Source organism: Ursus arctos, unplaced genomic scaffold (assembly GCF_023065955.2).
Source record: "Ursus arctos isolate Adak ecotype North America unplaced genomic scaffold, UrsArc2.0 scaffold_8, whole genome shotgun sequence".
Lineage (NCBI taxonomy): Eukaryota > Metazoa > Chordata > Mammalia > Carnivora > Ursidae > Ursus > Ursus arctos.
This window is the reverse complement of record NW_026623100.1, coordinates 14633453-14647192: the sequence shown is the minus strand read 5'-3', so window position 1 is coordinate 14647192 and position 13740 is coordinate 14633453. Positions and strand designations below refer to the sequence as shown.

The following is a 13740-nucleotide window of genomic DNA, read 5'->3' as shown; positions in this document are numbered from 1 at the left end:
TAATGGGTACCTTATTAGGTATGGGGTAAGATGGAAGGGAGGGGGTGAAAACAATTTCAAAGACATAAAGGGATTTGCCCAAGTGTACTAGTAAGTTTCTAAGAGAACCAGGTTTCCAAGTCGATGTACTTGGCAGTACATGCTGCCTGAGAGACCATAGTAAGAAAACGATGACTCTAGGATTAGACTCTTCCATTGAAGTAGCATGCACCTCAGGGACTGTGTGAGGGCTTCTCAGAAGAGGCAAGATTGGGTATTTTCACAGACTAGAGCAAAAACCCTTATCTCGGGGCTTCGGAAATAAAGAAACATGCTAAAAATACGCTTAAAACACTCTGAGGTAAGTTCATTAACGATGACTAAAATTGACTTTAGAAAGAATAAAACGTGCTTGTTTCTCATTTTTCTACTGGAAATTACAAATAATGTAGCGAAAAGAAACATTCTTGACTGAATTTAAAGACGCTGGATGCGAAGAGAGTAAAGTGTTTGTGAAGAGAAAGAACAAGGAGGCGGGTCCCAGTTCGTAGCAACGCCGGCCCCACCTCCACCCGGATCCGGGGAGAGAGAGCTCGCCCCCGGTCCCCGGAGCAGGGCCCCACCTCAGCGCTCCCACGGAATCCTCGCTCCGGCCCCGCCTCCGTCCGGCTCGGCTCCAGCACGCTCCCGTAGCGCCGCGCCTCTGAGGCGAGTGAGGGAGAAGCGAGGCGGGACTTCCGGCGTTTGAAAAACTTCCGGCGGGAACCGGAAGATGCGGTCATACACACAGAATCCCGGGCCTTCTGACTCGCCGGGCGGGAAGGTGAGCTGAGCGTCCGCCTTGGCGGTGTTCTTGAGGGCTCGAGTGAGCCCGGCACCTGGGCTCCGGTATTTTTGGGGCCAGTTTAAAAAGTTCGGAGCGCTCGTTTGGGAAATAACATCCCTTTTTAAAGTGAGAAGTTTCATTACATTTTACGGTCTGCGGTCTGTATCTTCCAACCTTACACCCGGAAAACCCCTCCTAGCTGCCGCGTGTCACCTGGCGCGTCTTCTCAGTCAAATTTTAGCTCTTAGCTCGTAGGGGCAGACATGGGAAAACCCAGGCAAACCTAGATTGTCTCTATACCTCAAGTTATCGAAAATGGGGGAGGAAGCACCCTTTTCACTAGCACATCATGGCCTGGTCTGCATCAACCGCATCCTTAGCAGTGTGTCTGGCATATAGGAGGCGCTGAATAACACTTGAGGAAAAGAATGAATGAATGGGAACTCTCTAGGCAACTTTCCTCGAACCTCCCACGCGCCAGAATGTTATTAATATAATGTTTGTGGAATGGGAAACGAGCCTAGTCTCGCTGTTTGGGGCTCTGGGTTCTAGCTACATAAGTAGAACATAGGTTTTCCCTTTGAGTAAACCATTTCACCTCACTGGATCTCAGGCTTCTGGTTCATTAGGGGGGAAAAAGTATCTGATTGAGGCTCTTTACAGGTGTATTACTGTATTTTTATTATGGAGGGATCTTTGCTGACATTTCAAGCACTTCTTTTTGTACTCAGGGAAACTTCTTTAGGTACCTCTTAAAAAGTTGTTCCCCTCTGCTCTTCTTAAGATTTCTAATTGTGGTTTTCCCAGTTTTAATGTAATATTTATGTGTGTGCAGGTTTCTTCACCCCCCCTTCCCTTGATTTTTACTTGCCCTAGTTTAGTGCCTCCTGCCTTAATATCACAGCAATTGATTTTGAATATGCTCATGTGTCCGCAGAGAAAAGACAGCTTTGCAAATGAAAAATTTCAAGCCACTAAGAATAGGAATGTTCTTCCTCTTCACTCTTTCAAAAACAAAAAACTAATGAGTGCCATGTGTGCTATTGCTTAATAGTGATGGGGAAAAAGGTATACTCCTCTATAGAGACCATGTTGTATATATTCTTAGGTTCATTTAATAAATAGTTATAGAGCAACTATTAAGTGCTAAGCTCTGTATTATGCAGAAGTGAGTAAGGCAAATGTGGTTTCTTTCTTCATGGTGTTTACTGCCATGAAGTAAACATGGGGGATGCTGACAATAAACAAGGATAATTATAGATTGTGCTTTAAATAGTACTGCATGAAGGAAGTAAATTGGGTCCTATAATAATATTATACCTGGGAAACCCATTTTAGGTCTGAAATGCTGAGCTCTAAGAGATGAGAAGGAGCCAGCCTATTGAACAGGAAGTATAGTGTTCCAGGCAGAGTGAACCTGAGATGGCAAAGAACCATGCTTGTTACAGTGACTGAAACAGTGTCTTGACTGTGGCTGAAGAGCTGCAGCATATGGTAAATGTGGTTAGAAAGGTAGGCAGGGGTCAGTCCTGTAGGGCATTTTAGAAGGTCATGGTAAAAAATATGATTTGGTTCTAAATGGAGAATGGAGTGGGAAGTCATTGAATGGTTTTTAAGCATTTTCTAAATGATCTTTTGGGTTGATATGTGGAGAATGGGTAATAGAGGCAAAAGGGGAAGCAGGGAAGCCAGTAGAGGCTATTATAGTAGTCTAAATAAGAAAGATTGGAGACTAAAGTTTCACTGGAAATCATAGAAATTTAACCTATATTTTGATAGAAGAATTTATGTTACTAGTAGACTGTGGGAGGTGAAAGAAAAAAAGATTTGCAAGGCTTTGGCTTAGCAAATGAAACTTTAGAGGATGATAGATGTATTCAATATCTTGGTTGTGGAGATGTATATACCTATGCCAGAATTTATGAAGTTTGTACACTTTAAGCATGTACAATTTATTGTATGTCAATTATAGCTCAATGGAACTGTTAAAATTTTTCCAAGGTTCTGGCTTACCCATCCATTTAGGTGGATGATGGTGCCATTTACTAAGATGGGAAAGACAGGGGCAGGAATGGGTTTTAAAATAAGAAATGGTTATCAAGATTTCATTGTGGATATGTTAAATTTTAGGTAACTTTGAGACATCTGCATAGTTTCATAGACAGTATGGATAGTTTATTATGTAAATCTGTATCTTAGGCAAGATTTGGGATGAAGGTATTAGGGTTGTTAATAAGTAGGTGATATAGAAATTTAAAACCATGGACATGGATGGAATTTTGTTAATCTAACAAATCCTATGATAAAAAGAAAGGGAACACGGGAGGAGAAACCGCTCCCAAGAACATTGGTTTTTGAACTGGAATATGTGTATCCTTGGGATACACCTGGCATAGGCCATTTTTAAGAAATAATTTCTAGGTCCTTAGTTTCTGTATATACTCTTTCTAAAACCAATCAGTCTGAAATTGACCTATGTGCTCATGCATAATTCTTTTCCCTTTTCTTTCTTTCTTTTTTTTTTAGAGAAAGCACGCATGTTCACATGTATGAGGGGAGGGGAAAGGGAGAGAGAGAGTCTTAAGCAGGCTCCGCGCAGAGCCTGTTACAGGGCTAGATCTCACAACCCTGAGATCATGACCTGAGCCGAAATCAGAGTCTGAAGCTGAACTGACTGAGCCACCCAGGTGCCCCCCTCCTTATCAAACTCATATTTTTCTACTTGTCAAAAGACAAGTTTACATCTTACTCATCTTTCAATGGTAGCGTTGCTTCCAGGGTGCCTAATTAAGGGGCATTTGGAAATACTTATTTCAGGGAAGTCTTTAATAGTTAATCAAAATTTTATGAGACTGCCAAGGGTTTGTCCACCCCTATTTTATTTTATTTTATTTATTTTTATTTTTATTTTTTTTTAGACTTATTTATTTATTTATTTATTTATTTATTTATTTCGACAGAGAGAGAGCCAGTGAGAGAGAGAACACAAGCAGGGGGAGTGGGAGAGGAAGAAGCAGGCTCCTATCAGAGAAGCCTGATGTGGGGCTTGATCCCAGAACGCCAGGATCACGCCCTGAGCCGAAGGCAGACGCTTAACGACTGTGCCACCCAGGTGCCCCTGTCCACCCCTATTTTAAATGCATTTCTATTAAGGTTGAAGTATGGAGTAAGAATTGGTGCATGGTGGTCTGTAAGGGAATGTTCTGAATTCAGGTATATTGTAGAATGGGGTGGTGGGAGTAGATGATTTAGTTGGGTTGTTTGTTGGGAAACTAAGTATGTTCAGGTTTTTATTTTGGGGTTCGTCAGATTGTCTAGAGAAGAGCCTTTCCATTATCCTCCCTGGACGGTAAGGATCTGACTAGGAGCTTAGTGGGAGAAGAGGACTGGAGGAGGGGTCCCCTACATTTTAGCTTTCAGTCTGTATGGTTCCTATGCCCACAACTATACTTGCTGTCCTCTAGTCTAGAAACTGTTTTGTCCTCTCCAGTGAATAAACTCCAGATGTTCTCCTGGGGCAGTTGCTTAATAGCATGAAGTAGATGAGGGCCTCTAGAGATATTTCTTTGCCTCAGACAGCTTATACCAGCCCTTAGTCCTTTCATCCGTAGTTCCAAGGTATTAGGTACTGCTTCTTGTGAATTTTTTTTTTGAGGATAGTGGAAAGCAAATCGGTTTGCTTCTGAAAAGCTCCCGCTGCTGACTTGGAATTTTAATTTTTATTGTCTGTCTTTTTGGCTTTAAAAATTTTGAGTTATGCCTTGGAAAACTTTTATTCCCCCACCTCTACTCCAAATTATGAATATGATCATCTTTATTTTCTGTAGTACTTTTATGGTTTTATTTTGTACATTTTAAGTTATTAGTCAGTGTGGAATATATTTTTGTCCAGGGTGTGGCAGTAGGTCTTAAATACTTGTTTTCCTCCGGAGGGATAACTTGTTGTCTTAATACCACTTATTGAATAATTTGTTTCTGCTCTGGTTTGAAATGCTACCCCATCATACACTGAGTTTCTCTGTTTGCATTTTTGTTTTATTGTGGAAGAGTACATGTGACACAAATCAAAAGTTACCCATTCCTTTATGATCAATATCTAGAAGCACTTCTTTGAGAAAGGATGACCTGCATAAACATAAAATGTCACAAAGGGGGGTGAAGGAAAAAATGGAAGATTATCCTACCTACTTCCTGGAGACCCTGTTCCTTTTGTTCTCCTGCTTTACTCTGAGTGTCTGTTAGTTCTACACTTACTGGACTGACTTGAGCTATAGAACCAGGGCACATGTTCTGAAAACCTCTCTGGTATTTCTGTGAGGCATTCGTTTCTTCTCTAAATGGAAGTTAGAACCAGAGGCATTATAACATATGACTGGTTTAGAAACTTTTTTAAAGGGTTCCAAGCATGTCAGAGTCTCGTGTAGTTTTTGTGGTTTGACATATACTCTTTAGGTAATAAAATTTATTAGCTAAAGTAAATTTGCTTATTTCCTATATTATAGGATGTCTCTGGTTATTTGTCTCAATTTTTTAAAGAGCTAGGCCTTGGAATTTGGTAAATATTTTCTAGTGACATTAGTGATTAGTTTATTTTTTATTTTCAAATAAGTGTTCAAAATGAATGGATTATCTTGTTTTAGGAATAATCTGGCTGCTATTCAGTCCATCAATATCATTTATTTGACTGCCAACTTTGTAGATAGGCCTTTCCTTTATATTGTGAGAAGATATAGAAGTGGGGAAATACTTCTTACAGTTTAATAAAGGATTTTATAATTTGCTGATTGATGAGCCATCTAATAGCACTTGTGGTATATACAAACATATAACTCTGAAGAAACTAAAAATCGTCACCCTGTTGGAGCTTACATTTTTCCAAAGATGGCACATACTCATCAGGCTTTTAAACCATTTGAAGGCTGTTAGGTGCTCTTATAGTTGGCAGCCGCGTAGGAAGGGAAACCAGTGTTCAGGCTTTTGAATGCTTCTCATTTTTTTTTCCCTGTGGCATTTTTTAACAGCAGAGCTATTGGAGCATTAGTTTCGAATGGCATATCACTTAGTAGACAACATAAGTGATCAGTCATTCAAGTGATTTAGATTATGCTGATTTTAATGTTCTGTTTCTTCCAGATGTCATCATTGCCAAGAAGAGCAAAAGTAAAGGTGCAGACTGTGGTGTCCAAAGATGAATTCTCTTCCTTGTCTGAATTGTAAGCATATTGGTTTCATATGGGGTTGGGAGAATGACATATATTTTAAGGAAGAATGCATTTTGTCACATTAATGTAAGTCATTTGGTTGAAGAAGGCTGTATATTTTTCATTCATTCGTGAGACAAATGTTTATTGAACTCATGCTTGTGTCTCAAGCTCTGTTTCAGTGTTCGTGTTAAACTATTGAACAAGGAGAGAGAAAATAACCAACTAAATATATAATATGATATTTACACTAGAATGTAAGCTCCCTGAGAGCAGGGAGTTTTTATATTGCTTCAGAGCAGGGTTTCCCAAACTCAGCACTACTGATCAGATAATTCGTTGCTGTGGAGACTGTCCTTTACATTGTAGGATGTTCAGCAGCATCCTTGGTCTCTACGAGCTAGATGCCAATCACATCTAGTTGTGACAACCAAAAATGTCTTCAGACTGTCCAGATATTCCCCATGGGGGCAAAATTGTTTCCCGTTGAGAACCTCTGCTTTACAGCACTGTAGTGTTTGTGCCCTGAAGATATTTGTTAAATAAGTAACTGATTAATGTTAGGCAGTAATAAGTACTCTAAAGGAACATAAAATAGGGCAAGGGATAGCGTGGTCAGTGGTTCTGGGCAGGGGACATCTTGGATAGAGTATTCAGGAAAGTTCTTTTGGAGCATGTGGCAAGAGATCGAAATGAAATTTACAAATACAACTTGCAAAGATATGGGGTTGGGTGTTCCAAGTAGAGGGAACAGCAAGTGCAAAGACCCTATGGCAGGAGCAAGCTTGGTGTGTTCAGGGAACGGTAAGACCCCTGTGGCCAGATAAGAGTCACGAAGGCAGAGAGTGATTGGAAATGAGATTGGAGTGGGCAGGGCCTAACAGGCCATGACAGAGCGTTAGGGTCTTATTTGAAGTGGTGGAACTGAACTACTATGACTTTGCTCTTTGGTGAGTCAGGTACACCAGGTGGAGTTGTTGTGCAAAGTAAACTTTATTTGCAGCAAATAAAGAAATCACAGGGAATAGCTTTCAAAGCTTCCAAAGAAAGTGAGTGGGTACCTTTTGTTTAAGGTTAGAATGAATATTTAGATAGGAAAGCCTTGTTGTCTGTGTAGAGGCAGGCATCAGGTCATGCGTGCACCTTAAGGAATCATGCCTGTACGTACATTGTAGGTCATGTAAATGAGGCTGAACCTACTCTTTGGGCGAAGATTTTAGTATTATGATGAGGTAAAGGTAATTCCCAGTCATTCCAGGGGTTACTCCAAGGTCCATCTGCGCAGGCGCGAATCAGGGGTTTAGCTCGAAGGGTCTGAGTGGTCTGGGCCCGTGAGAGGTCTTGTCAGGGCAGTTGCCATCACCTGAAAGGTGGTTTCGGGTTTCATTTGCCTGAGTTAAGAGGTAAGCTGGAAAGAAGAGCTTAAGGAAGAATGTAAACAAAGCAGATGGGCAATAAAGTTCAGGTTTTGGGGTCTAGCTGGTGACAGTAGCTTGAGACAGGGATGTGACGTGCTCTGGTTAACGTTTGTAAAAGATCATTCTGATTTCTTGGTGGAAAACAGACCATAGGGGAGTCAGAATGGAAGCAGGGGGTCAGTTAAGGAGATTACTATAGAAGTCTAGGGTCCTGGAAATGAAAGTGGTGAGAAGTAGTCTAATTTGGTATACATTTTGAAGATAAAGTAGACCAGATATGCTGATGGATTAGATTTAGGGTGTGAAGGAAAGACAGGAATTTGGGGAAGACTGGAAGAGGATCAGGTATGAGGGTGGTAAAATCAGGGGTTCTGTATTGGACTTGGTAAGTTTGAGATGATTGTGAGGCATCCAGTGAAGGTGGATATACAAGTCTTGAGCTCAGATCAAGTGGGAGATAGAAAATTGAGATTCCTCTCTATTCCGCTATCAAATAAGATAAGGTCATCTAGTAAGAGAGCTTAGAAGAGTGCTGAGGACAGAGTCTTAGAGGATCCCAACATTGAAAGGTTGGGGAGAGGAAGAGCGGTAAGCAAAGGGACAAGGAGAAGCTGGAGAAGCTGCCAGGGAAGTAGGAGGAAAACCAGGGGAGTGAAGACCTTGGGAAGACCTGAAAGGTGTGAAGGATGTGTGGTAAGGAGTGAGGGCCGGATGCCTGTGATAGGTCAGTTATGGTTAGTGGGAGATGACCAGCTGTCTTAAAATGGCCTCACATATAATAAAATAATACCTGTTCTTATGTTTTTCTTTCTGACATCTGAAAACCCTTTTGTGTCTGTCATGTGACTTTTGCAATGTTCCCCTGTGAACTGGGGTCTGTGCTCCTGCTGGACAAAACTGAGGTGGAAGGAAGTCGTTCTGCTCAGTTTGGAGATAGTATGAACAGAACCCTGGTTTTCTGTTTCCTTAGTTTTCTAGTTCTCCCTCCTTTCAGTGCCACTGCTATGTGTTAGGTGAGTTTAAATGATTTTGTTTGTTTTTGCTTACACTTGGGCTTTAGTTTCCATCTGCTTTTGAAGAGAACTCACTGTAGGGGGACTATCAGTGGCTTGACCTAGGAGAGCATAATGTAGAAGAAAGAAGTCATTTAATCAGGTTTTTGCCTCCAGGCAGAACTTAAACCTTTCGAAAAGCCACAGATCCCTATTCGCTAGCCTTAGTGAAGGAAGTGGTTGTCCTTCCCACTAATACTGACCTTTTACATTAGGGGTGGACATAGATTTAAGTGGGTTGGCAGGAGCATGATGTTCCTTTACCAGCGTTCATATGGCTATTTTTCCTCTGCTGTCGCTGAGTTTGATTCATGGGTTTTTAGAAAATACTGTAGCTACACCTGATGCAGTCTAACAGGAAACAAATGCATTCTGTGAAAGGGAAAAACAAAACAAAACGGTTAATTGAAGCATTTGGAAGGGTCTTGGTGCTGGCTTTTTATGTTATTTAGGGTGTTTCCTAGAGCCATTTCCCATTCCTTACATTGGTTTGAATAACTTTAAGTAAATTTGATTACCACTAAGGAAATTGTTTAAGCACTTTTCACTGTTATAAGGGCAAACCTTACAGTGACTATGGTGTGACACCACCCAGTAAATTGCTTAAGGTAATAAATGGTTTCCTCTGTTTTGAATATGTGTGTGTGTGTCTGTATGTGCGTATGTGTGCATGTGTGTGTGTGCTGGGTGAGTGAGAGGGGAATGGAGAGACCTGTGATTCATAGCATATCAGGGGCTGTTTTTACATTGGTCCTCGATCAACTCTTGTTTTAGTACTTAGCTATATCTGTTCATAGCCTGTGCTCACATCACTCCATTTTATATTAAACACCTCCTACCTTATTTTTCTTTCAAGAAGCATGTCTCTTTCGCCTTTAACATTTGGCTTCATTTTTCCTAGAGATTTTTCTGTCAATTTACTTCTAGATCATCTGCTTCTGAAGAAGATGACAAGGAGGATAGTGCCTGGGAGCCCCAAAAGAAAGTCTCCAGAGGTCGTAAGCAACCTGTTCCCAAAGAATTCAAACCAAAGAGGGTGCCACGAATGAAGAAGACCACCCTACAGATCAGTGATGGCTCAGAAGGCGTGGCTGTTAAGGACGAGCTGGTAGGTGCTTTAGTTGGGTGGAGGGAACACTGTAGTGCTTCCCTAATTGGTGATGCTACTTTCTCCTTACAGAGATCAGAGCAGAATAAGTAGTTGACAAAAGTACAGGGCAGTGGCATTCCCTACCATGGGCTGTAGTAGTATTTATCATTAGACCCACTGTGTTGGAAAGTGAAAGAATATTTATCAACTGACATATTGATGTATTTTGCTATAAGCAAACACTGTATCTATACTAATCTGGATTAAAACACAACAACAATAAAGTATAGACTTCGTTGCGTTACAAAAAGAGTTGTGCATTTCCAAAATCATTCTGTGGTATTCCTTTGAGAAACTGCTTCCATAGTACATTTGAAATAATACTCTTTTAATATGGAGTAGAAGCCTGACTTTCCAGGGACACATTTATTGTGTATGGTGGAGGGCATTATATTGTACCTTGCTGTGCTCTTAGATAGGGCTTTTACTTAAATCAGTCTTTCTCCTGTTATCCAGTACCTCTGTTTCTTCATCTTTACATGCAAGCTTTTCACTGCATGTACTTAAATGGGTGAGCAGGCTTTACCTATAGCTGAGAAAGTATTGACTTCTATCATCTTTTTGGTAAAATACGGAGATTCTTCATTAAGTATGGCATGGCTGCACCTAAAAGTAGCTTGATTTGCCTAACCTACGAACTCTTAGTTAGTGGTTCTTGGTATTAGGGTCATAAACCCTTTGAGAATCTGAGAAAAAGTTATGAACCCTCTCTTTGGTAAAATGTGCACATGCCTAGCCTCTAAATATTAAAACATAACTCAGAAAGATACAACTTAAGAACCCTTGTCTTGGTGTTTTCTTGATCCTTCCAGTGATGCTCGGTTATATGTACATAAAAAAGAACTCGAATAGAAAATCTTTCACTTAAGAAACATTCTCGGGGGGAGGGGGCTTAGAATTTCTTTCAGAATTGCCAAAATTCATACATTTTATACCTCAGTGAAAGCACATTGAGCATATTAGAAGACTTCGTTTCGTTAGGTTTGGTGTTCTGCTCTGCTGTAGCCACCACCGAACAAAATAATTGAAAACCTTATTTTGGGTAGAACTAGAATTGGTAGCCTCCTTATAACTTTATTTTTAGCAAACATCATAGGTAAAATTAATCATTATTTAGTCTCTTCCTCTCTTTTTTGCTGGCATTTACAAACCCACTGGCCACGCCATTCATTGAAGACTTTAGCTCGGCTCCACTGCACATCTCCTCTCTGCCACCTTCTGCTATTGTCCTTAGTGCCCTCCACTGGGGTGAACTCCCTGATGCTCTGTGTTCTTGGTTCTTTGGCCTCCTCATCTCCAGGGACTGTGTCTTCTTCTTGCCTTCACCACCCGTCTCATGAACTCAGCCTGAATCTTGCCATCATCAGAAACTGTGCTACTGACATTCCTTTCCAACCAAAAATACCTGCCTTCGGAGTACCAAGTCATCATTTCCTGTTCTCCCAGCTCCCTGTTCAGGTGCCCTGATGGCCACACTTTTACAGCCTTGTCACATCTTCTCCTTGGTAGCTCCCAACCCGGGGAGCTTGAAAAAAATGCCAGTGTCGAGGCGCCTGTCCAGACCAGTTAAATCTGGAAAGAATTCTGGGACGCAGGGGTATTACTTTCCTGAGGCTCCTCAGGTGACTTCCGTGGACAGCCGGGGCTGAGGGTTACGACCTAATCCTTGGACTCTAGCACTTCACCAGATCTGCTTCACGGATCACTATCAGTCAGCCCTTTTCTTGTCCTACCTTACCTAGTCTAGACCACATAACCTCTCATTTCAATCATTTTTTATTAGTCTCACCAGTTTTGCCCGTCTTTCCTTCAGTCACACATGACCGATCAGACCCAACCCTGGGTGAGCCATCGCCTCTGCTCTGCCAGTACCGAGCTGCAGACTCTTGCTGAAAACAACCTTGACCTGATTTTTCCTTTAGATTCATAATCTCAGACCTCAAAATTACACTAAAAATACCTGGTGGACTCATTCTTTTTCTCCGGCAGATTTGTTTTTCCAATTTTTTATCTTTTCTTAAACATCCTCAATTTCTTTCTCTCCCTCTCAGCTGATGACATTGCCTTTTACGTATTTGAGAATACGTGAAGCTCCACATTATCTCACAACTAGGCTAGATATATTTGCATTCCTCTTCTGTCCTGTTATGGTGGAGGAAATGTCATCCCTCCTGTCCAGGATTAGTCCCACTGCTGGGGCTGTCATTGGTGTCCCCTCTTGCTCAAAGTCTTACATGTCTTTAGTCGTCCCCTTTCTTTTCTCTTTTCTCTCGTCAACTTTTCTTCCAGTGGCTCAATTGCTACAGGGTATAAAAATACTCTTTTAAATATAATTTTTAAGAAGCCCCCCTTCAACTCCTTATCCCTTTCCAGTTATCTGTCAAGCTCACACTGTACAGCAGGAGCCAAGGCCAAGGCCTGCTGACTGATTTGACTGGAAAAGACACAATGAGCTACTTTTTTGCTTTAGACAGTTGACTGCTTTCAGAGACAGCAAAAAGAAAAATAGTCAAATTCTTCTTGAAGTCTTGGGTTTAGTCATAGGCTACATAATAACCATGTGGAGTGTTAAGGCTGATTACAAAAGCAATGAAGGCAGAAGAAAATGAACTTCGATTATTCAGTCGGCCAAAGATTCAGGTTGAACATAAGGAAGAAAAATATTCTCATGGAGGCTTACTAAACTTGAGTATATCACTGAGACAGGCTGTAGAATCTTAGAAGCTTCATAAAACAGAGAGATATTTTCTCTTTGTTTTCAATAGTTTAGTTCTACCTTTTTCAAACTTTTGGTCTTTGAACCCCTTTACACTTTTAAAACTTATTGAGGAACCCAAGGAACTTTTGGTTGTGTGGGTTATTGATATTGATATTTACCATATAAAAATTAAAAATGAGAAATTAAAATATTGACTAATTTTTTAAAAAACCTATTACATGTTAATGGAGCTAATTTTTATTTTAATGAAAAATAAGTGTATATTTTTCCAATCAACAACAAAAAAAATTAGTGAGAAGAATGATACTGTTTACATTTTTTCAGATGTCTTTAATGTCTGACTTACTAGAATATGACTGAAATGTATAAAGAAAACCCACCTCCACAAAGATCTGTATTTGGAAAAGGGAGATGTGTTTTAAAAGCTTTTTCAGATGGATATTCTTATTTGATGTGGTACCAAAACTCAATAAGTGGTAGTTTCTTAAAAGTTTGTTTCATTGTGGAATCTGATACCATATTAATGAACTTCTTAAATTCTACTGCATTAAAATCCACTGGTTTGTATTATTTTAGTGGGTCTTTTACCCATGCATGGTTTTGTGACATATGTTGGTCATTTGGAAAATATCGGTTCACTGATATATGCAAATCTTCCAAATGTTAGCATCTTTCATTATCTGATATCAAAAAAACACATTTGTTAATATAACCTCCAGACTCATCACAGTGTTGGGAAGCTGTCAAGTTCACAGTAGATACAAATTTTCCAAAATTCTAATTTTCACTTTTAATGCCTAAAATTTACTGTTGGTTGCAAATGTCAGGTGTTTCCTTAAAGTGACAGTCTCAGTTCATTTCTGAAAAAATGTCCACCATATACCCAAGTCTGAATAACCATAGTTTGTCAGTCATTATTTCAAGTAAAAATTGTGCTTTATTCAGTTATTCAGGTCACAACTGAAACGGGTGCACAAGAGTTTTTGTTTGAGACGACCACTGCACATGTGTATGCACTGACATGCAGCAGAAGTGTTTTACGTATACTGACCATTTCAGCATAGAGTATTAAAAAGGTGTGTTTTCAAGGATTGAAACCTTAAAAATTAATACTTTTTAAAATTAATTTATGTAGGCTCTACCCTCAATATGGGGCTTGGACACAACCCCGAGATCAAGAGTCACGTGCTCTACCAACTGAGCCAGCTAGGCGCCCCTAAAAATGAATAATTTTTTTAAAAAAATTTTTTGAGAGAGAGAGAGAAAGAGAACAAGCGAGGAGGAGGGTCAGAGAGAGAGGGAAGAGCAGGGAGCCCAATGCAGGGCTCAATCCCAGGACCCTGAGATCACGACCCGAGCTGAAGGGAGACACTTAACCCACTGAGCCACCCAGAT

At 40.4% G+C, this 13740-nt stretch overlaps 1 protein-coding gene across 10 annotated transcripts in view; it reads left to right on the top strand.

Annotated features, from left to right (window-relative positions):
* The first annotated feature begins 703 nt into the window (after positions 1 to 703).
* SRBD1 (S1 RNA binding domain 1) overlaps positions 704 to 13740 on the top strand; it is a 204617-nt gene continuing 191580 nt past the window's right edge. For 4 of the 10 annotated variants that reach the window (XM_048222530.2, XM_044378251.3, XM_048222532.2 and 1 more), the window contains exons 1-3: positions 704 to 802; positions 5939 to 6018; positions 9404 to 9584. In XM_048222530.2, coding sequence (XP_048078487.1) covers positions 752 to 802; positions 5939 to 6018; positions 9404 to 9584 — 312 coding nt within the window. In that variant the 5' untranslated portion in view covers positions 704 to 751. Of the gene's footprint in view, positions 803 to 3765; positions 3918 to 5938; positions 6019 to 9403; positions 9585 to 13740 lie in introns of all 10 variants that reach the window. The other 6 variants (XM_057309213.1, XM_057309215.1, XM_048222531.2 and 3 more) reach the window with 3 other exon arrangements.